The 25,643-nt window shown below is 40.2% G+C and overlaps 2 protein-coding genes across 5 annotated transcripts; both read left to right on the forward strand.

Moving 5' to 3' along the window:
- Positions 1-2,479: 2,479 nt before the first annotated feature.
- pdik1l (PDLIM1 interacting kinase 1 like) lies at positions 2,480-7,875 on the forward strand. Of its 2 annotated transcripts, none has more exons than XM_083543359.1 (5): positions 2,480-2,679; positions 3,719-3,798; positions 3,901-4,197; positions 6,056-6,340; positions 6,472-7,875. In XM_083543359.1, the coding sequence occupies exons 2-5, from the start codon at positions 3,721-3,723 to the stop codon at positions 6,910-6,912; spliced, it is 1,101 nt and encodes a 366-aa protein (XP_083399485.1). In that variant the 5' UTR covers positions 2,480-2,679; positions 3,719-3,720; the 3' UTR covers positions 6,913-7,875. The 2 variants fall into 2 exon arrangements, with proteins under 2 accessions (XP_083399485.1, XP_083399484.1); XM_083543358.1 differs by having other exon boundaries at positions 2,480-2,599.
- A 5,066-nt stretch (positions 7,876-12,941) lies between these two features.
- ppp1r8a (protein phosphatase 1, regulatory subunit 8a) lies at positions 12,942-24,705 on the forward strand. Of its 3 annotated transcripts, XM_083545634.1 has the most exons (15): positions 12,942-13,074; positions 13,231-13,292; positions 13,463-13,564; positions 13,783-13,896; positions 14,028-14,102; positions 14,563-14,682; positions 14,832-14,891; positions 15,083-15,177; positions 18,278-18,338; positions 19,080-19,233; positions 19,991-20,205; positions 20,298-20,442; positions 22,080-22,144; positions 22,552-22,954; positions 23,342-24,705. In XM_083545634.1, exons 1-14 carry the CDS (start codon positions 13,062-13,064, stop codon positions 22,912-22,914), a joined length of 1,644 nt encoding a protein of 547 aa, XP_083401760.1. In that variant the 5' UTR covers positions 12,942-13,061; the 3' UTR covers positions 22,915-22,954; positions 23,342-24,705. The 3 variants fall into 3 exon arrangements, with proteins under 3 accessions (XP_083401760.1, XP_083401759.1, XP_083401761.1); XM_083545633.1 differs by having other exon boundaries at positions 22,552-24,705; XM_083545635.1 differs by lacking the exons at positions 12,942-13,074; positions 13,231-13,292; positions 13,463-13,564 and having other exon boundaries at positions 13,786-13,915; positions 22,552-24,705.
- Positions 24,706-25,643: the final 938 nt, after the last annotated feature.

Consider the following 25,643-nt stretch of genomic DNA (forward strand, 5'->3'; position numbering starts at 1 on the left):
TTGATTTGTATGAAAACATTAATAAAAAAAAAAAAACAATGTTTACATTTCGCAATAACTTTACATGGAATTTCTAAAAGAGGACACGCCTTATCATTTTGTTTCCTTCTCGTCGATCACGACTTGGTTATGGTTATTATCCATGATGCTTCCTCTAGAACATGCTCTTATGCCGAATACACAGAGAAAATGATCATGAGGAAACAGTGGCGTTTGTTATGTTGAAATTGCGAGAAAGAAAACGATGATCAGAAGAAAACGAGAATGTTAAAAAATTTTATAATGCATGGCCTCTTAGGACTTCCGTAATTTGGGAAGTCGATACGATCATTTCTTAGTTTTTGTCTCTCAAATTTGAAGACATTTACAATTTATTTTTCTAGTTTACATACACTGTATGACCAAAGGTTTGTGAACACCTGATGATAAAATCCTGTCCCTTTTTAAACATTTAATTCCACATCTAGTCTCCATTTGCTCTTCTAATATCCTCCACTCTTCTGAGTAGATGTTCCACTAGATTGTGTAGAAATTCATTTAGCCAGGTAGTAAAGTCAGGTTCTGATGTAGGTGAGAAGGTGAGGAGGCCATGGAAAAGTCAGGTGTCCCAATAATTGTGTTCATATAGTGTACTTCAGATTGATCTATCCATAATCTGACACTTTGCCAAATCAATCAGTTTGTGAAATGCTTTAGAGCTGAGTCTTGCCCCAGGCTTGAAGATTGTTCTTGTATATTCTTCCTACATAATAATATAATTGTTTTATCTTCTCTATTTGCATGGTAGTTGGTGTTACAGTAGAATAGTGCCATGTAGGAACAGCTGCTCAGTGTGAGAAATATTCCAGATCGCTGTGTCTTACATTTCTTTTATTTCTTTTTAATGGGGTGGGTTGAGTTATTTCATCCTTCCTTTATTATTTAAAGAAGAAACAAAACAAGGCATTCTACCTTGTTCAGAATCTATACAAGTCTACCTCAGGATGTTGAAAAGGAAGTGGACCTGGTCTGAGACTGCTTTTTTTCAGTCCAGTGTCCAATTTAAAGTGTAATGTGAAAGGTGTGTGTGTGTGTGTGTGTGTGTGTGTGTGTGTGTGTGTGTGTTTTGTTTTTAGTGCTAAAATGATTTCAGGTGTAATAGGAAAAAAAGTCACGTGCTGTAACCTGGGATGCACGTTCAATTGGGAGATTTTAGTGTCTTTAGAACTGAAGATGAAATGCTGTTAGTCTTATCATTATCTCAGGAGACGAGACGTCGCAAACGTTAGAGACTGACGTCATTCCTACACAAATCACGGGGGTTTGAGAAAGGTCCGAACGATCGGCGTCTGTAGAAACGACGCTGCACGACGGGTACTTTTTCAAGCCGTTTAATAGCTTCAGTCTGACATTTTGTTGATTTTTGTCGTGATGTTGTGTATGTTTTCTATTGGCCTCATTCCTGTGCATTACATTCAGTGTTTCGATGAAAACCTTTTTATAATCAAATGACCAAAGAATGTAGCCATGTTGTGGCAAGCTAGAGGGTTGGTTACGGAGCCCCGTCTCTGATGATCGCACGGGTTCAGCTTGATCTTCTACTTTAACACGTTGTGATGAAGCATGCAAAGAATGTTGTGACCGAGAATGTTTCAATGTGACTATTCACTAAATGCTTTCTAGTGAATAAATATCTTTAAATATTACACAAGTGCTTTTGTTTTTCTTTTATATGGAAAAAAATTTCCCTTTTTTTTGCAACCACATTTTTTTTATTAAGTGTTATTTTTAATTCGCTTTTATTTTATTGATTTATTTATTCATTGAAACACATTAAAAGTATGTCTATTCTGACGATTGCTCATTAAACAGAACAACAGGATAAATGGATTGGTGATTTAGTGTTTTTCCAAATTGGAGCTTTTTGACGAGGCGCATCAGCTGCATGTTCATATACGTTCACAAACATGAAGCTTTTAAAGACAAGAAGATGATGGCTGGAGGAGGTGATGTTTTGGAACATTGAAAAGCTCCAGTTGCAGCTTATAGGTTCCTCCACCAGAATATCGTCCCTCAACACACAGCACACTGGAACATCCGAGGAAACAAAACATTTACCATATTTATTCTGATGATATGAGAACTATCAAAAACCTATGGAAGCATGCAGCCTGGAGAAGGAACCAGGCAGCTGAAGGAGGTCCAAATTATGGCTCCATCGTATAACTTCATATTTTGTTAACTTAAATATGTTTCTCCCAAATCCGTATGTAGGTGTGAACAGGAGTTTTCGAATCGGATAGCATTTGACTCGGTTTGATGGAAATAATATATAAACAAACAAGTAAATCAACCGATCAAACAAACAAACAAACATCAATTCCTCTGTTCTGCAGACAGGTGGCGGTGCTGCTCATGTAAACGGATTAATTGATGAATGGATAGATTTATTCAGATTTATTCGAAAGGGAAGGTGGAAGAGGAAGCTCGTTCTCGGACAGCACGGGAAGCGCCGTGCACGATTGAGCGCGCGCATGAGTGCGTGAGCGCGCGCGAGTATAATGGCTGCCACGGAGAGCCGCGGAAGCAAACACGTGAATTTCGGCTAAACTTGAGGAAGGTAAACGATTCTGCCTTCGTTTTTCGGTGGTGTGTGATGAGCGCGTGCAGGCCGCGCGTGCACTTCGTGTCGTGTTGCAGGTGTGTGTCTGTGTGCAGGAAATCCACAGAGTTGTCAACATGAGTTAGCATTAGGTTTTAGCCTGTTGTCATGATGATGTTCCGTGTTCCTGGAAGACAATACTGAGGAGGAACAGTGCGTGAGGTTCTTACAGACAAAGAAGCGATGAAAACTGCTCAGGAGGCGCTTTGGGTTCGCTGCATTTCATGATACTGTGGTGAGGTTTGTCATCATCATGAGCCAATTAGCCTACCAGCTAGGTGTAAGCTGTAGAACAGCAGGTTCTCCAGGTTCCTGCAGAATGCAGTGTGCTGAACTTACACTCTATTCCAGACAACACACTGTTGGTCCTCATGCACGTGATTTGGCCTGTAGTCTGGACCCTGTCACACCAGTGGGGTAAAAAAGAGTCATATTCTCTATATTAATATTTACAAAAAAAATGGTGGTCCATGTGATGTAAATACCAAAGTCGCTCGAGGGCGCCACGTGACGCCACTAGTTCTCATTTGCATATTTATCGAATTAGCATGGTTATTTGCATATTGAAACGAACGAGGATTTTGCGGTGATGCTTTTAACGGAATGGAAAACCCAGACATCAGGGTCGCACAAGCCGGTGCACTCTGAGCGTCGGTCCAAAGCCCGGATATGTGGGGAGGGAAAATTTCAACACAAATAAATACGCAAGGAAAGGAAACAAATGATCTTGTCATCAACCTGGAGTCGATCATTTAGGTATAATTATAGCAAAACTGAGGTATGTACCGAACAATGAATTTTGTGTAATTTTACACCCCTAACATTAATCTTTAGCTTATGGTGCACAAAACAGAAAACATCCAGTTCATAGCAATTCTTCATTCGGTGTAGTTTACCTGCCTCGACTAGATGATCTCAGGTTTGTAGGCCAAGAACAGGAACCTGAGGCTGCAGAAAAGAGGACCTGGTTGTGAACAGGTTTTTTTCGTGTTGGTCTGTTGTGCACCGTTCTCCTCTCTGCTCGAGATGTTTCCACTCAACGTAACGGCCACCACTCTGGGTGTTTTTGTTTTTCAGCGATGCAGATGGCGTTTGAACACGGGGATGTGACAACAGGAAAAGAGAGGCAGCTGGATCACAGAACGGTGTTATGTTGTGTACGTGTGCCTCATCAGCTCTTTTTAAACCTGCAGTAATACACACTATAAGTAATTTTTAGGTCTGATGGTGTTTCTTTTTCTTTCTCTTTCAACCTGCAGTTGAAGAAGAGGATGGTGAGCAGCCAAGCCAAGTACGAGCTGATTCAAGAGGTGGGCCGAGGCAGCTACGGCGTGGTGTACGAGGCTGTGGTGCAGTGGACCGGAGCTCGCGTCGCCGTCAAGAAAATCCGCTGCCACTCACCTGAGAACGTAGAGCTCGCTTTGCGTGAGTTCTGGGCCCTGAGCAGCATCCAGAGTCAGCACCCGAACGTCATTCACCTGAAGGAATGTGTGCTCCAGAGAGGAGGACTCGCTCAGAGGATGAACCACGGATCCGGCTCGTCTTCATACCTGGAGGTATGTCTGTAGGTGATGATGAACATTCTTCCATTTCTTTAAAGAAACTGCAGTGTGAGAACTTCATGGCTTATCTTTGAAGGCCAGGTGTTGGTGGCCAGTACATCTATAAACGAAAAGATCTGCAGCATTTCCGTGGGGTCTTCATCTAAACATTTTAGGTTCTACTTTTCTGATATTCTCTAATGCTCATTGAAATGCTCCCTTTAGCACGTCAGAACGTTTTTGTTTGTTGCTGTAACTACAAATGAGACCAACATGTAACAACCAATCAGATTTCTGCTACTGCCACGATGTCTGTCATGAAGCTCAACTTCGAAATAAAGCCTCAGCACCATCACGCCTCTCTGGACGTTTTCTTGAGGGTCAGAGAACCTGATGCTTTCAGAATACTTGTTGAACATCTCGTCCTGGTTCGTTCCAATTGTGTTCGTGGGGCTCGAGGAGGTCAGGGCTCTACACCACAGCAGAGTTCTGCTCCAGTCTGGACACACCATGTCTTCTTCACCAAGCCTGCTCTGGTCCAGTGAGGGGGAAAATGCAACACCATAGGAAACCAAGTTTTTGGGAGATGATGATGATGATGGTGTCCACATACTTTTGAACGCAGCGTCTTCCTAATGTTTTTTGTAAGCTGCTACATGATGCTAGTTTGCCGTAGATGATTTAGAAGATCCAGGCCTGATCTTCTGCACTGGAACATCTGTCTTGTGTAGATCATCATCACGTCTGAAGTGCAGCTGCTGTTGGCTAAGAAGAGCAGAAGGGCATTTTGTGCTGTTGCCTGCTACCAAACACAGGAAGTTCAGAGGCACTGGCTAACACTTCTGCACAATCTTATGTGCTAGGATGTGATGAAACGCACAATGAACCAACCATGGCCTTTTCATGGAAGATGTTTCTTTAACGATGCATGCACGTTGTTGGATTTAGCATCTGATCGGGCTTTATTTATTTATTTATTTATTTATTTACAGCACAGACCATGTAGATCAGCTGCACTCTCCGTGGTTAATAAAGCTCACGCCAGATAGTGTTTTCTGAAGCAGCAGTTTCTTCGATCGCATCCGCGTTGCGAGGAGAGGAACTTTCGATGCGGCAGGATGTGGTGAGATGTACCAGAGCTTAGCTAGCGGTTCTGCAGTAGTTTTGGCTCTGATTCCTAAATAGCACTGATATGCACCACGATTTTCTCCACAACTGCAGACTCCGAGCAGACACGCAGACTCCGAGCAGACACGCACGCCGAGGCTGGATCTCGCATGAACTGCACGTTGCTGCGTGTTTGAGCGCGAGACTTGCCGAGAGCACTGCAGAGACGCATGCATGCCTGAACAATGCAGACTCGCTCGCCGCAGCTGGTTACTTTCCCACAGCTTAATAATATTTCTGCTTTCGCTTTACCCTTTCTTTTGTTTCTCTTTCATCTTACGTTCTACGCTTTTTTCACGTTTACAATCAGCAAATGTTAACGAGACGGAATTCAGTCTGAAGCTGCTGCGGTTCCGACGGGTCGGAAATTGTGGAAGATCTCCTGCTGTAACACTGTAAACCGTATCAAATACCTTTTGAGATGAATGTGAACGCTGACTGCACCCCAGACCTTCTCACATTCTCACCTGCATCAGTCCCTGACTTTACTCTTAACTTGCTGAATGAGTACAAATCTCCACAAAATCCAGTGGAACATCTTCCCAAGAGAAAAGAGTGGAGGTTATTATTAGAGTAAACGGAGACCAGTGTGGTCAGGTGTCCACAAACCTTTTGTCCAATGAACACTAATGGTATTAATGGATCCAAAGATGATGTCATGAGAAGTTCAGCTGAACGTAACGTCTCCCATTTGTGCCCTTTCCAGTTAGTAGAAACGTCCCTGAAGGGTGAGCTGGCGTTCGATGGGCGTCGCTCCCGATACCTGTGGTTCGTTACGGATTTCTGCGACGGCGGCGACCTGAACGCGTACCTGCTCTCGCGCAAACCGAGCCGCCGCACCAACGCCAGCTTCATGCTGCAGCTGGGCAGTGCTCTGGCCTTTCTGCACCGCAATCGCATCATCCACCGAGACCTGAAACCCGATAACATCCTGATCTCGCACGGTCCCGCTGAACCCACGCTGAAAGTGGCCGATTTCGGGCTGAGCAAGGTAAGAGCGGGATCTCAAGGTCATTCTGAGGAGAAACTTTCGTAATGAATATTAGAAAGATTATTAATAAAATATTAGAAATTTGTGAAAATGTTATGCGCTACGTGAACTTTTCTTGTTCTGATTCCAAGGTTTGCTCAGCGTCCGGCTTGGATCCGGACGAGCCAGCGAGCGTCGAACGCTGCTTCCTGTCCACAGCATGCGGAACTGACTTTTACATGGCGCCCGAAGCACGTGAAGGCTGCTACACGGCCAAGGCGGACATCTTTGCCCTGGGCGTGATCATCTGGGCGATGGTGGAGCGTCTGACGTTTGTGGAAAAGGGCACACAGCGCGAACTCCTGGGCAGCTACGTGCAGCACGGCGAGGCGATCGTCCCGCTCGGCGAGGCGCTGCTCCAGAACCCCAACATGGAGCTGCTGATTCCGGCGCGGATGAAAAGCATGAGCGCCGAAATGAAGCGGCTCATCAGGGAGATGCTCGCGGCCGACCCGAGGCAGCGCCCCGACGCCTTCGAGCTCGAGCTCAGGCTGGTCCGGATCGCATCCCGGGAGCTGGACTGGGACACGTAGAAAAACACGAATAGTATTTTCGACATTTTTCTTTTTCATCTAATCATCCAAACGAATGTGCATTTCGGGTGTTAATATTTTTTTGTTCACAAGCACAAGTGAGCAGTGTTTTCTGACGTGTACATGAGACGTTGTACATACGGAATACGTGCCCTTTTTTCTTCACTTTGCCTCGTGTACACACACGGGGGTGGTTCTATAAAAGGTTGACTGGCTTTCTAGGGTAAATAAATGATACCATATCTGTATGGTAAATACTGTATATGGGATTGATGTGCACTTAGGAATTGTGACTTGAGCGTTACGTTACACTGTGTGTCTATAATGGTGATATAGCTGCTGATCCACACTTTCTTTTTTTACATGGACTTAATCCTACACACATCTGTGTTTTTTGACCTCAACTCTTTTAGACCCTCAAACCCAGAAGTTTCTCTCTGGTGCTTCCAGCTTTTGTAGAGACATCGGTTTTATTAGCAGAACCTTTTTTCTGCCTCGTTCTTGGTGCTAATGTAACCTTTAATACCAACACATTCTCTGTATTCAGATTTAAACCTGGCGTCGTCTGAAATACAAATAGTTACAAGATACCGATTCCTCACCAGATTCCATCTGTAGAATGAAAGTGTGCTATATGTAAAGGAAAAATTGACTCCATGACTCGGCTCAGATTTCATTTGCTTCTTTGTAATATTCAGCTATTAACAATCAACAATTGCAGCATCAGGAGCGTAATATGTTTTTAGGATAAATGAACGTTCTATTTTTTTTTTTTTTTTACCCCAGTCCATTTCCTGTATGTGATTCGCACATCTACATCTTTTTTTTTTTTTTTTTTATCTTTTTTCCACATTTCTCTTTTTTAAATGTGAGAAAAAAGTGTTCATTGAGAATGTTGGCTGTTTACCGTTTGTTCTGCCATTACTTGAATTTCCAAACTTGAACACGGATCTGAGACAGAAATGCTGCTGATTTGAACTGACATTCGGACGTAAGCACCATCTTCATCTACTTTCCCATGCGTTTGGATTCACCAGGAAGCTGTTTTAGGCTACGTTCAGGTTATAAGTCACACAATTCAGATTCTTTTGCACGGAGAAAAAATACAAACACTGTAACCACGTTTGTATGCGTTTCAAAATTGGATTCGGAAAGCAAAATTATATAATGAGATATATAAATTATTCAAACTTGGATCGTTGACATGGATAGATTGATGTTGGTATTTCGAAAAAAATCACGTTCACATCAGAGACAAAATGAGTCGTGATAAAGATCTGAGCAAATAAATCAGAATTGTGCAATGAAGCTTATAATGGGAACGAAGTCTATTCTGCCTTTTTCCATGAATCAGACTTTTGCCTTATTTTTGAATGATTACGGTGTGCTCTGTAAGCACACCGTTTTTTCTCCTCACACAACAATGGCCTTGAATTTATTTTATTTTATTTATACAAACGATGCATACACACATGATCATGTCTTTTAATTGATCAGTATTGATTATTAATAACTACAGATTCCCATAAATGCTTTAATACACACACCCACCGTAGGACCAAATGTTTGTGGACACCTTATTATATGTGCACATTTTGCTTTTATAAATACCCTCCACTCTTCTGGGAAGATGTTCCACTAGATTGGGTTTGGAGATTGAGATTTATTCAGCCAGTTAGTAAAGTCAGGTAGTAATGAAAGTAAGGAGGCCTGGGGTGCAGTCAGCGTTCACATTCCCAGTAGAGTTTATAAGCTCTATAGCAGATCTTCCACTCATATCATTAAAACTGGAGCAGGTCCTAGTTCAAGTAAAGGGGAAAATGTCTTCAAGGATGTCCAATACAACTGTGAGCCTCTAACTTAGTATCACAGTTTGAGGAAGATGCACATGTATCTAGAAAGATCAGGTGTCCCAATTCTTTTGCCCATATAGTGTATTAAGCAGTTTTGAAATCCACTATCAACCTTTAATATTGTTAACTAGGAGGTAATCTAGCAACCATGGTGGTCTGCCTGAACTTCTAATTTTGGAGAATAAGATTTCCGACAGATGTTTCTCAAATTAGATGTTTCAGAATGATTTTATTCTCCACCCACCCCCTGACTCTGGACTGATTTATAATACACCTTAATTAGAAGTGATGACTTGCTTTTTTGTTTGCAACTTATTTTTGTGGGTGCACTTGTAGATACTGTAAATGGAACACACACACACACACACACACACACACACACCCACACACACAAGGTCTGAAAGATGATCTGATGATTCTCTAATCCGTGGTGTTTATTAGATTTTTTTACTGAATGAAGACAATGTGTAAATCTGTCAATTATTTTTTTCCTTCCCGTCTTGAAATATGTACGCTGATTGAACACAGCCTCTTATCATGCGTGAGCAGTTTTTAAATTGTCTTCCCATAAAAAAAGTTGCATACAGGGAACACAAATGAAACCCAGTCAGTTACATCTACAGCGTTTAAAGCAGGAGTGCCGAACCTGGTCCAAGTCACACTGGTCCACAAGACCGAGACCGAGACAGCCTCGAAAATGAAACTACTCAATTTGACCAGAATTGAGTAATGGAGGGAGTCCTGAGTGTTAAATGGGCTCCAGTTTCCGAGTTCAGCTTTAGGTCAAAATTGCATCGAAATAATTTAGAATTAATAATAATAATAAAAAAAAAAGGGGGGGGGGTGTCGATTATACTCCATAACTCTAAGAATTGTGCCACACCAATCATTATCAGTTATTTGTTTATTGATACCAATAACACAACTTTCCATCAATTTATCGTTTTTTTTTCCCCCATATAAATGTTTTGTGCTTTTTTTCATAAAAAACGGACCGAATTGTGGGTGTGTTGGTTCCCATTGTTTTGTAGCTTCCCAGACTATTATGATACAAAATTAAACTCATACAGGTTAAAAAACCTACGAAATATAATCTAAATATCAGATAAATACAGGATACAAGCTCTAACATCAGATTAAACGAAAACGTTTTTCCGTCTTTATTCGGAATCTAAACGTCATTTTTTTGGCTTTATAAACTTTTATATGGTACCATTTTTTTTATTGTTCTACCGTATTTTGTCAAGAAGTGACGAGGCCTCATGATCACCAGACACCCTCTCCCTTGATAATTATTAATCTTAATCCAATCAGCACCGTTATCACCTATTTTCTAATGAATCTAAGAAAATATGTAAGAATTAACTATCAAGATTTGTAGACCAAGTTTTTATTTAATCAAGTAAAAAAATTAATAAAAATAGTTAGCAGACCATCTTTCTCTCTCTCTCTCTCTCTCTCTCTCTCTCTCTCTCTCTCTCTCTCTCTCTCTCTCTCTCTCTCTATATATATATATTTCATTTTCAGTGATCTCTAATGTCTTTGACTGAACATGCATCACTTACAAAATAATTGGTCCAAATGATGCTTTATATAGATACAACACAATGTCAATATTATTATATATATATATATTAATATAGTTTTGATCGGTTTTGCTGCTGTTCCCAGCTGTATTTTTGACACCCCTGATATAAAGACTGCATTCACTCATTCAACAGCTGCCATAAAAATGCATTCACTCAATTAACAGATGCCATAAAAATGCATTCACTCATTCAAAAGCTGCCATAAAAATGCATTCACTCATTCAAAAGCTGCCATAAAAATGCATTCACTCATTCAACAGCTGCCATAAAAATGCATTCATTTATTCAACAGCTGCCATAAAAATGCATTCACTCATTCAACAGATGCCATAAAAATGCATCCACTCATTTTAAAGATGCCATAAAAATGCATTTACTCATTCAACAGATGCCATAAAAATGCATTCACTCATTCAACAGCTGCCATAAAAATGCATTCACTCATTCAACAGCTGCCATAAAAATGCATTCACTCATTCAACAGCTGCCATAAAAATGCATTCACTCATTCAACAGCTGCCATAAAAATGCATTCACTCATTCAACAGCTGCCATAAAAATGCATTCACTCATTCAAAAGCTGCCATAAAAATGCATTCACTCATTTAAAAGCTGCCATTAAAATGCATTCACTCATTCAACAGCTGCCATAAAAATGCATTCACTCATTCAACAGCTGCCATTAAAATGCATTCACTCATTCAACAGGTGCCATAAAGATGCATTCACTCATTCAACAGCTGCCATAAAAATGCATTCACTCATTCAACAGCTGCCATAAAAATGCATTCACTCATTCAACAGCTGCCTTTTTTTAACCAACTTCAGGTGCTAAATCTGTGAGACACCGGTCCCGAGGTGTTTGTCCTTCGTAAGCACTGTAATTTCAGGACCGTCAATCCTGTGCAAAAGGCGGCTCAGGTTCTCTCCATCCGTGTTTGTATTTGTACGTGAAATCCTTCACCATGTAGGTCCAAAAGTATATGGACAGAAAGAGTAACCTCTTTAGTGGATTTAGTGATTCGAGTCGAATTTGTTACATAATTGTATGAAATAATGCGTAATGCTTGTGGATGGTTTTTCCCCAGACAACTGATCGATGTTCAGAAGAAGAAAGTCATCACTTCGTTCACCGTGTCCTTCACACACACACACACACACACACACACACACACACACACACACACACACACACACACACACACACACACACACACACAACACATCTGATCGTTTGCTCAACATCATGAAGTATATCAATGCCCTGTAGTACTTTGTTTTGGGTTTTTTATTTTATTTAAATAACCATTTTTCTTTGTGGTACAGTATTTTTTATGAGATTTGATATTTACAAGAGGCTGTAAATGTGTAATTTATTGTTGGCTTTATAAATAAATAGATAGAAAAAAAAGACTGAGTGAGATTTCACTTTATATGATTATATAATGATATAATGAATATAATGATGAAACTGCAGACGACAGCATTCTGAAGCAACATCCTGCACTCATGTTACGAGTGAGAGGCTCATAAATAATTCATTTTGCTTCTTGTGTCTAGGAAACATTTTTACAAAATTGAATCTACAGTAAAAACCCCATTGTATATGTACGTTTAGTGTCTTCTATAATACATTTTATGGGCACTTTACTGTAATATTCTGTGCTTCTTGAACATCCCACCGCACAATTCATCTCCATTTCCTCTTACAGTAACCTCCACACTTCTGGGAAGATGCCCACTAGATTTTGGAGTGTGTTAGTACAGATTTGGAATCATTCAGCCAGGCAGGTGAGAAGGTGAGGAGGTGATGAGGCCTGGGGTGCAGTCAGCACTCCAATTTATCCAAATAAGGTTTAAATCTCTACAGCAAATCTTTCACTCCAACCAAGGTAAAGCATATCTTAATTAAGCTGGCTTTGTGCACAGGAGCATTGTCATGCACAGGTTTTTGATCTCCTAGTTCAAGTGAATGGAGAATTTGTTCTAGAAAGTTGTTCTATACAATTGTGTGTCTGCAAGTGTATGTTAACAGTTTGGGGAAGAATCACATCTGGGTGGAGAAGTCAGGTGTCCAAATACTTTTGTCGATATATTGTATTAGTAAAAGGCCTTGGTAACTTGTTCTTGTAACAGAACAAAGATCAGAAACAAATTCAGAACTTTACCGAGGATCCTGGAGCTGCAATGCAACAGCGCCACCTACCGGATTTGAATGAATACCAGTCAGGATTGCACAGGATCCGCAGAATATCCTGGAGAATATTTGGGATGGAACAACCTTATTTAGTGTTAACCTTATTATAGAGTGGAACCTTCTCACAGAACCCTTTCCCAAGCTCAGAACTGGTCCCAGGATCCAATGCCACTTCGTTTCAGGTCATTGTGTGATTGTGATTGCACTGATTATTACATTCCTCAATTAATACCAATAAAAATTAACGAAAGAAGGTAAGACATTTCTAATAAATCCATTAGCTGTTCATACACACACTGTGACCACTAGAGTTTTGGGCTACACATTAGAAGAGAAGAATATCACGTGGAGTCAAATGTGCGAATCGGCTCGCATAAAAGAGTCGGTCAAGGTGAACCGATTCATCACAAAACATTCGTCTTTCATTAGGAAACCAGAAACTCTGGTCTGTAGATTCAAACTAAATAATTAATCTTTATCTGTGCACTTTTTTCTGACTGAATCTACATCATGGGAAGCCAAGGTCGGTTAGATTCGGTCTGTATTAAAGTATAATATTATTATTAACTTTGACATGTGCTTTAATTCAGTTAGGTGTTTTACTGAGTTCAGGCTTTTTTTGATGAAGGAGTATAAAAACCAAACAAAAAAGCTGCACTTTTATTTTTATTTTATTTAGGTTATGGGTATAGTTCTACTCAAGGTGAATTTTCATCTTTGAAAAATGAAAGAAAACCAAAGGTAGGCAATTAGTCTACTTCTACTATAATGTATATCTAGAGGCTACTAGAGATGTAATCAATTAATTAATTAATCAATTAAAAACATGCTTAATTCATTTACAGCATCTTGATTTAATCCATTTTATTCCAACAGTTCCATGCTGTATCTGAACCCTATCTCATCCACAGGCAGCTGGAAATCTACGTATCATGCCTTGTACCGTGTCCCAGCTCCTGTCAGCCAGAGAACACAGAGACTCCTTCATCCTCCGAGACGTGGAACTCAACCAGGTCAGTGTTTCTATATTATATAATAAAATTCGTCTCATTGATTTTGGTCATCATGCAATAAATTGAAGACACCACAGAAATCGTCAAACTGCTGATTGTGTCTATGAGCAGAAAATATGTATAATATCCTGGGGGAAAAAAAAGATTTCCGTACCTTATTATACACCTTATGCTTCAATATATGAATCTGTTAATGAATGTGTTGGACATGCTTCCAGGTGTCCGTGTTAGGTGTGATCAGAAGGACCAAAATGAATCTGACCCATTGTGTGCACTCTGTGGATGATATGACTGGCCCTCCTCTGGATGTCAAACACTGGATGAATATCCAGGTACAAATCCCACTACAGTGTAAGTTTATCAACCTGTCGCTGTCTAATGTTTTCTACCTTTTCAGCTTTTCACATGTCGAATGCACAAACACATTCTGTTCATCACTTTGCTGTTCTTTTATTTCCACCAGGATGTCAATATGAATCATCCGGTTTTTCCTATTGGGACGTATGTCAAAACAGTGGGAACCCTACGCTCCTTTCAGGTTTTTTTTTATTGCTTTACAATATATATATAATTAAATATACACTATATAGACAGGTTTCAGGACATCTGACCATAAGTTTTAAACATCCAACAACATTCCATATTTATTCACCATTTGCTCTTATAATGACCATCACTCTTCTGGGAAGATGTTCCATTAGCTTTTTTTGGTGCGAAAAAGTGTTCACTTTTGGCCTCTATAGCAGGAGATTTTCCACTCCAACCAATGTGAAGAAAATCTTCATAGAGCTGGAACAGGTTTGAGTCTCCAAGTCTTATAGGATTGTGTGCCAGTTTGGAGAAAAACCACAAGCGGGTAAAAGAAATCAGGTGTCCCAATACTTTTGTGTAGAAGATATACAACAGTTTCAGTTTGTCCTTTTTATATTGCTGTTCTGCACAATTCATTAGTTGTGTCCTTCTTCCTGCATGAGCATTTCGAGTTTTATTTGTATCAGAACCACAGAATTCTGGTAGCCTTCAACGTCCGCCCTCTGCACGACATAAATGAGATCACTTCGCACATGTTGGAGGTGGTTCAGGCCCATATGCAGAGTGACAGCAGCTTATGTAACAGGGTGAGCGTGATGCCATGTTTCCCTTTTACTTGATGGCAGTAAAAGTTTTTTTTATTGTGTATTGAATCAGAAGATCGAATCTCAGCTCCACAAAGCTACCGCTCTTCTCTTGTTCATGCTGCTTGTGGATGTACTGTTCCTTATTCCAGGCAATACCCACATCTGCAACTGATCCAGCCACCGCTGGGTTTACAGCCAATCAGAAGCAGGTATGTGGACATTTAATTTCCAGTAGAATTCCACGTTTTCCTACAGACACACACACGATCAGGGCGGTACAGTTAAATGAAGTCAATAATACATGATGTTTGTCTGTTTTTGTGATATGACCGATATGAAGTAATGCACATTGTATTTATAAGCACCGTATGGCGTCACATCACTGTGATACGTTCTGCAGGCGTTTACTTTGATCAAGAGCTGTCCTTTGGCCGAAGGGATCAGCACAGAGTGCCTGGGGACTGCACTCAAAAATCTCTCTTCTCATGACATCAGGTAGATTATGTCTGATTCCTGCAGTGTAAAAAGGTGTTAAAGGAATACTATGATTTGTTTGTGGACACCTGACCCTAAGATTTGTATGTGCTCACCTTTGAACATCCCATTCCACATTCTTTTCTTCTGGGAAGATGTTACACTAGATTTTTGTGTGCTTCTTCAGGCACTTAGTAAAGTCAGGTACTGCTGTAGGTGAGAAGGTGAGGAGGCCTGGGTGCACTCAGTGTTCCAAATCAGCCCAAAAGTGTTCAATAGGAATAGCTTATAGCAGGTGATCTTCCAATTCAACCTATCTTTAGAGACATAGCTTTGTGCACAGGGGCATTGTCAATCTGGAAGTAAAGATAAAATAACATCCAAAGATGTTCTATACAATTCGAATTATTAGAACAGTTTGGGGATGAAACCACATATAGCTGGAAAGTCAGGTGTCCCAATACTTTTGAGTATAGTGTGTGTGTGTGTGTATATACATTCAGATTTGACTGAACTTTGTTTGATGTAAAAATGTGTGTTGTAGGACTTGCCTGCAGTTTCTGATAAACGAAGGGCACATTTTCACTACAATTGATGACTACCATTTTAAGTGCACTAATGCTTAAAGTAAACAAATATAAAAGCATTAACCTTATATTTAATTTTTGGCAATGTGAGAAGCACTTATGCTTTAAGGAAAAAAAATAACAACTACTACTCATATTTGAGTTGTTTGCAATGTTAGAAAATAATTTGTGATCTATAATGCATTTGGTTTTGTTGGGTTGACTGATGTTCTTTTTTTTTTTTTGTGCTTCTTGCGACTTTTTTGTTGTTTCAAACTCTCAATTAGCAGAATAATTGGGGTAATAAAGAAAACGTGCAGTTGTTTTTGCCCTGTTCTTTGTGTGTGTGTGTGTGTGTGTGTGTGTGTGTGTGTGTGTGTGTGTGTGTATAATATATATATTTATATAAAGTGGTATAAATTGGGTGCACAAATCAAACTATGCATATAAGTAGAAGAATTAGTCACACTGGAAAGTTTAAGGTTGGACAAACCAAAATAAGGTTTTCATAGTTATTTTTTTTACTGTAGTTTTTTTAAGTCTCAGATCTTTTTTTTGTTTCTCACATAATTCTGTGAAAACTCTTGACCCAGATGCTCATGACAGTTTTAGTAGATTGGCATGTTCTTAAATGCTTAAAGCAGTCAATGTGGTACCCGTGTCCCTCAGAGGAGGTACCCGTGTCCCTCAGAGGAGGTACCCGTGTCCCTCAGAGGAGGTACCCGTGTCCCTCAGAGGAGGTACCCGTGTCCCTCAGAGGAGGTACCCGTGTCCCTCAGAGGAGGTACCCGTGTCCCTCAGAGGAGGTACCCGTGTCCCTCAGAGGAGGTACCCGTGTCCCTCAGAGGAGGTACCCGTGTCCCTCAGAGGAGGTACCCGTGTCCCTCAGAGGAGATTTTCCCCTATTTTGATGTTTGATGTTTGATTTGAAGTTTGAAAGTTTTCCACTGCGAACCATTAATTAACCATTAAAACCAAACGAAGAAGAAAAAAACAATATGCAACTTATTAAAATCTGAAGTTTTAATGATGTCCAATTAATGTATCGTAGTGTCCAGAATTTGTGCGATTTCCAAGTTGTGGTCTTTCATGGTTTCCACTAGAGGTAATGTGCCACCAAGAGAAGAGAAGACAACAGATAACCAGTAAAGACATTTAAAAAAAAAAAAATAATAAACAATATAATTGCAATTATAACCATTGAAAATATTATATACAAATATAATGAGACTTTCTAGTGTTTCTTTTCCAGCAGGGTCAGTGGTGGTTCATAGAGGCGCAGGTGTGAAGGGGTTCCTATTAAAGTGGCCTTAGAAAAGAATGTTTGAAGATGAGACATTTGAAGGTAAAACCAAACGTTGTTTCTAGACATTTCTTTGGATTTCTTGCTGCAAAAAAAAAAAAAAAAAAACCCAGATTCGGTTCAAACCCGAACCAGGTCCAAACTACGTCTCCCATCAGCACACTGTTACCCAGAGCTCCTGCGCACAGGCTCGGCAAGATGGCGGCGACTCCGAGCGCAAACGGGCCCCGGTTTGAGTGTCCGTCATGGTAAGACTGGTTCTTCCCGCAAAAAGGAAAAAACGCAGACGCCGCGATTAGGCGTGTTTAACGGGGTGCACGCGCACACGGCGCACGGGAGCAGCGTCTTTAGTCCGGTTCTGATTGTAGCGCGCGTGCGACCTGCGGTAACTTTGTACACAACCTGCACCGCTGTGTACCATACACACACACACACACACACACACACACACACACACACACACTGTTTATGTGCTGCATCATTCCAAATATGCATTCATCAAATATTCCCTTAATGCAAACATAATATAATAAACAATATAAATTATATAATATTTATTACTATAATTATATACAATCTGTATGTATAGTCTTGTATTTATTTTTTAGACCCATGCATATACATTTTGCTTCTATGCACCTCTGTAATGTATCAGTATGAAGATTATGACCAGCGAAAATATAAATACACCCACTTTATTTTTAATGAAAAATCCCCCCTGAGAATGCTAAAGCTGTTCTTCAACAGTTTTAGGACTTTTGTGGAATCCAGTTCACCCCATATCTGTTCATTATGATTTAGGTGCGGTGACTGGGCAGGTCATTCCATTCCAAGTCCCTGCTCCAAAACAACTCCAAACCATTAAGCTTCCAAATTCATGTTTGATTGTGGGGATGAAGCAGTCTGCTAACATCTCTCCATCTCAGAGAAGTTCTTCTGCTAGAGTCAAAAAATGTCAAATCAATCCACAGAACTTTCATCCATTTACTGTCTTCTTCTTGTTTTTGACCTTTTCACCGAGTTTTCTACATAGACACATAATAAACATGTGTGTTTTTAAAAATCATAAAAGACTCCATGCATGAAACGAAATAAAACAAAAAAAAGGCAATAATAATATAAATAACAAAGAATGATGAGCGTAATAGTGTTTTATTACTCCCAAAATTCCACACAAACATGGAGAATTACTAAAGCAGGAAATGTAGAAATGTGTGTGTGTGCTATTAAATGATTTCCTGTTTGATCTCAGGGCAGGTAAACCACCACCTGGACTCCATTTGGATGTAGTTAAAGGAGACAAGTTGATCGAGGTAAGAGCGTGTTGCCAAAAAAACTGAATTATTCTCAATACACGATGAAGTGCCGCCTTCTTGAGAGTATTAAATCTGATACTGAGCTGTTTCTGTACTGTGTTTTTCCCCCTGACAGTCTGCATGCCAGAGTTTCTGCTGCGGTTCGCAAGAACGTTGTTTGTGTGTGTGTTTTGACATTTCAAACGAATTACACACGACAGGTTCGACCGGAGATTAAGTAACAAACATGACCAGAAGATGGAGCCGCATTTTTCTGGCTGTTATTGTAAAGTCATTGTTATTGTATATGGACAAAAGTTTGTGGACACCTGAGCATAAGATGGGTATATGCTTCTTTTTAAACATCCACATTTACTCTTCTTTTTCTGTTAAAATAACCTCCATTCTTCTGGGAAGATGTTCCACTAGATTTTGTGGAGATTCATTTAGCCAGGTAGTAAAGTCAAGTACTGATGTAGTTGAGAAGGTGAGAAGGTTCCTGGGTGCAGTCAGTGTTTACATTCCCAAAGGTGTTCCATAGGGTTTAGAGCTCTATAGCAGGAGATCTTTCACTCCATCCCATGGAAAGTAGTGGTAATAGTTTGAATGAAATCTGCTCTGATCATGTGATTTGTATTTTTGGACCAATTTGCTCAGGATCTAGTAAAGCAAACTCCAATAACGTCTTCGAATATAGTAGTTCCAGTGGCTGGTCTGCTTTTTTTATCTCCTAACTAAGACCCAGGTTTCTCTCTGTAGAAACTAATCATTGATGAGAAAAAGTTCTACTTGTTTGGGAGGAACCCAGACCACTGTGACTTCACGATAGACCATCAGTCATGCTCACGTGTGCATGCGGCACTCGTCTATCACCGCCACCTCAAGAGGGTCTTCCTCATCGACCTCAACAGCAGTAAGTCTTCACACTGGCATGAGAATTCAGCAGCAGAAAGAGTCCTCAATGTCTTCACTGGAGGCTAAAATTAGGTTTTGGAAACCCATTTGTTTGCAGTGTAAACCATTTGATCCCTGCTGACAGGCAACATGTAGATTTTTTTACAAGGTCTAGGTTTTAGATGTGAAGCATACTGTCTCATTTCATCTTTGGGAAGCGTAGAATGTTGTAGAATGCAGTTGAAATTGTGTTTTGTGGACATCGGACGGTGTTTTTAAATTTTATTCATTCAGCAAGGTTCTAAAGTCAGGTACTGCCGTAAATGAGTAGGTGAGGAGGTCTGGAGTGCAGCCAGCATTTACATTCATTCCAAAGGTGTCCAGTAGCTCGATAGCGGGAGATCTTCCACATCTTCCAACCCCCAGGGAAAGCATATCTTTGGGTTTGGGTTTCCATTAACCGAATAGAAACTCCTCCAAGCTCAGATTGACTCAAAGTAAAGCATCACACACACACGACATGGTAAAAAGGATGGACCACAACAACACCAGAACCCTACACTGGCTTTCCTCAAATGCCTGAATGACTTTGTTCCAATTTCAAATTTATTCAAATATTATGTTAATAATATTCAAAAATGATAATTATAGTATAGATATTAACAATATAAGCCTAGTATTAGTACATTGTTTAGGCCTCTGGAGTTGATTTAGTTCAGTGTTGTTGTTAACGTGCCACCAAAATCTAAACCACATTGAGATGTTTCCTGTTCCAGCCCATGGCACCTTCTTGGGCAGAATTCGCCTGGAGCCCCATAAACCCCAGCAGGTGCCCATCGACTCCACTATGTCATTTGGGGCGTCCACACGAGTGTACACGCTGAGAGAGAAGCCGCAGACGCAACCCAGTGCCACAGCAGGCGACGGTGGTGTGGAAGACGAGGAGCTGAAAGGACTGCTCGGTTTACCGGAGGAAGAGACGGAGCTCGATGTAGGTCATCTTTCAGTGTGAGAAAAGAGCGAGTTCTCAGATGAAGATAACTAATGCAAGCTCTTGTTTTATTCATCATAATTCTCATGCAGAACCTGACCGAGTTCAACACGGCACACAACAAGCGTATATCTACTCTGACCATTGAGGAGGGCAACCTGGACATCCAGAGACCCAAAAGGAAGAGGAGAAGCTCTCGTGTGTCCTTCAGCGAGGACGAGGAAATCATTAACCCTGGTATGCATCGAGTACACAAACATGATGGTGGCTTTACTACGGTATTTTTAATTGTTGTCCAACATCCAGAAACAGAAATGTAGAAATATAAAATTTTTTTATTAAGGTTAATGATTTCTGATAAATATGGGACACTGAAAGTGTGTCATGTCTTTTGTTATTCTACCTTTTTGTTTTATTTTCCTTTTTTTCTGGCCACGCTGTTAGCTCATAGAACCTTCTGTTAAAAAGCCCTCTGGCACAGTGATTATAAAGGGCCTAAGGAACATTCTGACCAATGCTCTAGCGCCACCATCTGGACAAAATTTGTGCCTGCGTATATTAATTGTCAAACTTTTGAAGCATGTGTTGAAAATAGTTTTTTCGCTTTACATCAATCTCTGCCTACTGCTCGTACAAATTATTCTTAATCAACACATTTGGTGTACATCATCATCAGACTAATGTGGATAAATTTGATAAAAAAAAAAAAGAAAAAGTTACTAAAAAGGTTTGTCCGGAAATCACCAATGATTCTGTCAGTGACGCCACCAAACAGGAAAACTCAAAACAAAAATTTGGTATGCATTTTCAGGACTGTGAATCTATTCAATACATTTCTTGCTAGTGCCACCTACTGGATAAAATGTATAGTAACATTTAAAAAAAATGCTTCTATCTGCCTACCATTTTTCTCTTCCTCTTTTAAATTTTGCCCAATTCTCATTAGATCTGCATCATATTGCCATCCTGCTGCCCAATTATTCATCTAGATCTATCCCAACACTGTCCCTGATCACCATATACTCAAGATGATGAGCATCTGAACGTGCAGCTCATCAAGTTTGGGTACTCGGCCCTTGAATACTCTGCTCATATCTCTAATTGAATCTGATATTGTTGAATTTGGTTACAAATGTTGTGATGTTATAGAAAATAATCAACATAGTCAATTAATACTTTTAATTAATGCTGCATTCTTAATTTCCTGGACTAGATGTTCCCTGATTTCCTGCAGACTACATGTAGTTTGTATACAGTGATGTATATTAGATGGTACAGCAATACACTTTATTGATCCTCTTTCAGTCAGTGATGCGAGTAAACATGTCAACATCCTGGCAAACATATTGACATTGTAGTGCTTTATTTAGCTCTGGATATGTCATAGATATAATTCACAATTATACACAATACACAATAACACACACACACCTGAACTTATTTTGTTCATGTTTTTCTAGAGGTCGACCGATTTTACCAATAGCAAGGTTGGATCATACTTGCCGATAAACAATTAATCAACCCATACTTTATAAATTGTATACTGGATAAAAAAATACAAAAATAAACACTCCATGTAAAATAATACTGAACTTTATTGCAAAAAAACTGTTCTGAATAATGAAAATGCTCAATCACGTGTAAAAATAATCTGCATGTAGTGTCAGTGATTCGCCTCTAGAGGCTGCTCTCATAATGACAGCGGACTGGTAGCTGTAAAGCCTATCGATATGGATTTTTGCCGATAGCCGAAAGTTCCAGCGATTAACTATCAGTGCCGATTAATCAGTCGACCTCAAAATTTTACCCATTTATATCAGAAGGTCCTGTTGGTTGACTTCCTTCTCTGTGTTTGTGTGTTTCTGTGTCCTCAGAGGATATTGACCCATCTGTTGGCCGTTTCAGAAACATGGTACAGACCGCAGTCGTACCCTTAAAGGTAGATAAAGTTTTTATACATTATACACTAAAACGTGTATTTTTTTTAGACCAGCAGTTTTTTTTTTTTAGAAGGCCATGTCTCAGGCCTAGTTGTCTTAGCCAGAAATATTTCAGCACCTGCTGCTGTCCAGGTATTTAGAAGCACTCAGTCATTAGAGTTCACACAAGGTGAGACCACACAAACAAACCAAGGAACTGGCTTGAAGGCCACGTACAGGAGATTCGCTTGCAGTTTGATGGATCAGGAGCATGTTTGCAAGAAAGAGAACAATTAAATCTCCACATCACAATCAGATTTCAGAATGCAGGTAGAAATTAGTGTGAACTGTCTGATCAAGCAGGAGAGATCGAGCTACTGTGCGCATTTATTAAAAATACTTTTACCACATTTATGGTTTTCTACAGAAGAAGAAATCTGAGGGCCACAGCGCTCTGGGTGTTGAGGACAATGCGGTGCGCCGTTTCCAGAACTTCCCCCTCAGCCCAGGCCTTTATGGAGACCTGCCTCCTGCCAGTCATGAGCAGACGAACAGCCAGGACACCGAGCACCAGGGAGGCTCTGCCATCTCGAGCAGCCTTCCTCTGCCCTTCCCCAACCCGGCTCCAGAAGTGGATATCTTGACCCCGACAGCACAACCGGCAGCCATGTTGAACCCAAGCCCCGCCCCCGGAACGTACACGGCTGAGTCCGGGAATGAGCCACGCAAGAAAAAGTACGCCAAGGAGGCGTGGCCTGGAAAGAAACCCACTCCGTCGCTACTCATCTGACTTTCATGAACGAACGGTTTGCAAATCTCAGCATCAGAAAGTGAGCGTCATTCAGTATAATTCCCAGCTTATGGTATACCAGAGGAACCAGAAACTTGCATAAAGATCTTTCATGCTATTGTAGGTTCTCTGTTAAGGTGTTTTCCTGCTTTTATGGACGTATAGCCAAATGTTAGTGCAGATAACGGCTCATCATTCGAATAGCAGACAACTAGAATCAGTAGATTAATTCACACACTAATAATTAGATCTAACTCGTCTCCTGAGTCGTAACCTTTCACCTTCATGAGCACCAACGTCCGCACGAGCGACGGGCATCCGAGGGGCTTTGTGTGTTTTTATATTTTTATATCTGTTAGAAAAATGGTTTGTGCAGAGAAAAACGATTGTAGGAATTCCTAACGGTGTTTATTTATCTAATAAACAGGATTCCTTTCTATAAGCCCGGATGTGTGGGATGAAAATGGAGACGGTTCCTGGAAGTTGAGCCGGACGCCTATTCCCTCGAGGCACCTCGCTCCTCTAATGGCTTTTCTTTCTGTGCCATTTTGAAAATGGACCAGTTATAATTTATCCTGAGGTAATGAGGCAAATGAAAGCGTCCCAGGCTTTAAGAATTCCCTGTGGACATCATATTGTCAATGAGTAGGAGTTTTTTTTTCCTTCTAGTTTATAACATCGAAGAGGTTCAAAATACAGTGTTGTGGGCTACTGCTGTGAAATTGTAGTACTGTCAAAGCTGGAGATAGGGAGGGCTATAATAATGATCAATCCATCTGTTTTAATGTAAATTACATTTTAAAAGCAGAGGAACAAGGAATTATATGATCGGATGAAGTGGGGAGGTTGGGAGAAGAATATTTTCATGTCTAATTTTTCGTTTATTTTTTCGGAAATGCATCATTCTGTTTAGGGGTGTTTGTGAATCTGGAGCCTGTTGCAGGAATACACCTTGGATATGACTTCAATCACCATATAATTCAAAACTCAAGGTGAATCAGAGACATTGGTCCACCTACTGACACGTTTTTGCTTTCCAGTAGATGCCTCTACACCATATTCAAATAACAGTTTAAAAATCCACATACTTTCTGTTTGGCATCAGCCAGATCCCGCTTGTTAACTGGTAAGAACTATTTACAGTTTATATGCCAAACTGTAATCATTACCTGCTGTTGATTTTTCATGTTTCATGATTTGTGCCTTTTCATTATACATTTTCCTCGTCTATTGTAAATTTTCTAGTTGCATTTTCGTATCTGTCCAGCAGGGGTCTCCCATGCACCTTATTCTCCTCTCCTGCTCTCCACCGCAGATAAATGACACCTCATTAATCAAATCTGCATGAATGCGCTCAGGTTGCCATGGCAATAATTATCAGAGCTGCCTAATTAACTTTCTCAATTGCTTAATGATATACGACCCTATGAACTCCCTCATTTCTTCTCTCTCTAATTCGAGCATGCATCTTTTTTTCCCCCCTCATTCCTTTTCCCTCCCCTCTCTCCGGGTTAACCTATGACCGCTGTTTTATTATACGCAAAGTAAGAACAGATTGTCAGTCACAAGGATGCAAGAAGAGATTCATGTCCTGGCTCTTGTTTTCATTTCTTTCTTTTTGACTAATAAAAAGTGGAAAGTTGGACTTCCTCAGCCACCTTTAGGGTTTTATCATGTAAGAGTCCTCAAAAAAACTGTGTATCTTTGTCATTTGCGTATATATTTCTAGAGATAATCAAGATTCTCTAGTGAATAAATGCTTACAATAAATACAGTCATTGAACTTTTCAAGATTTTCTAGTTGGCTTTTTTTTTTTTGCGTTTTTGACATTTTAAGGTTTTTTTTTTTGTACAAGAAATTGTACAAAAAGCAGATCTTTATTGGTTGCATAAGTATCCCTCTTGGTCATTATTTGGTAGAACCATTTTTGGCTGATTATAGCTGCAAGTCTTCTGGAATATGTCTCTGTCAACTTTGCACATCTGGATCCTGATATTTTTCGCCTCTTCATCTTGCCAGAATTGCTTAAGCGCTGTCAGATTGGGCGTTGGTAGGCCTCAGATTTTAAATCTTGCCCCGGATCGGATTAAGGTCTGATCTTTGACTTGACTATTCTAACACATTTGGGTTTTTGATGAGACCACTGTCTGTATGCTTAGGGTCAGCATTGGAAGGTGAACCTTTGCCCCATTCTCAGAGGTTTTCTTCTACCACTGTACTGCCTTGTATTTGGCAAAATCTGTCTTTCTCTTAATGCTGACATGTTTCCCAGTTCTTGCTGATAAAAATTCTAAGTCTAACCATTTTATTCCTAACCCTTAACCCAAACTCTAAATCATAACCCTAAACCCTTTTACCACAACACCCCCCTAACTCTAACTCCTAAACCTAAATCCTCCCAACCTTAACCCTAAACCCTCCTAACCCTAACTCTAATGCCTAACACTTAATCCTTTAACCTTGAAACTTTTTAACTCCAACTCCTAACCAAATCCCTCGTACTCTCAACCCTAGCACTAAACCTAACCCTAAACCCTCAAAAACCCCTTACTTCATCCCCAACCCTGAATCCTCCCAAAACTAACCTCAAATCCTAAACAAATAACCCTAACTCTAACCATTAACCAGAATGCCGAACCTGAAAATGTGGAGAAGCTCATGAAGGGTGAATATACAGTATAAATATTATTTGTAGAGAATGTTATATGATTGGGAAAAGAATTTAATT

This window comes from Silurus aristotelis (assembly GCF_946808225.1).
Source record: "Silurus aristotelis genome assembly, chromosome: 6".
In the NCBI taxonomy this organism is placed as follows: Eukaryota; Metazoa; Chordata; class Actinopteri; order Siluriformes; family Siluridae; genus Silurus; species Silurus aristotelis.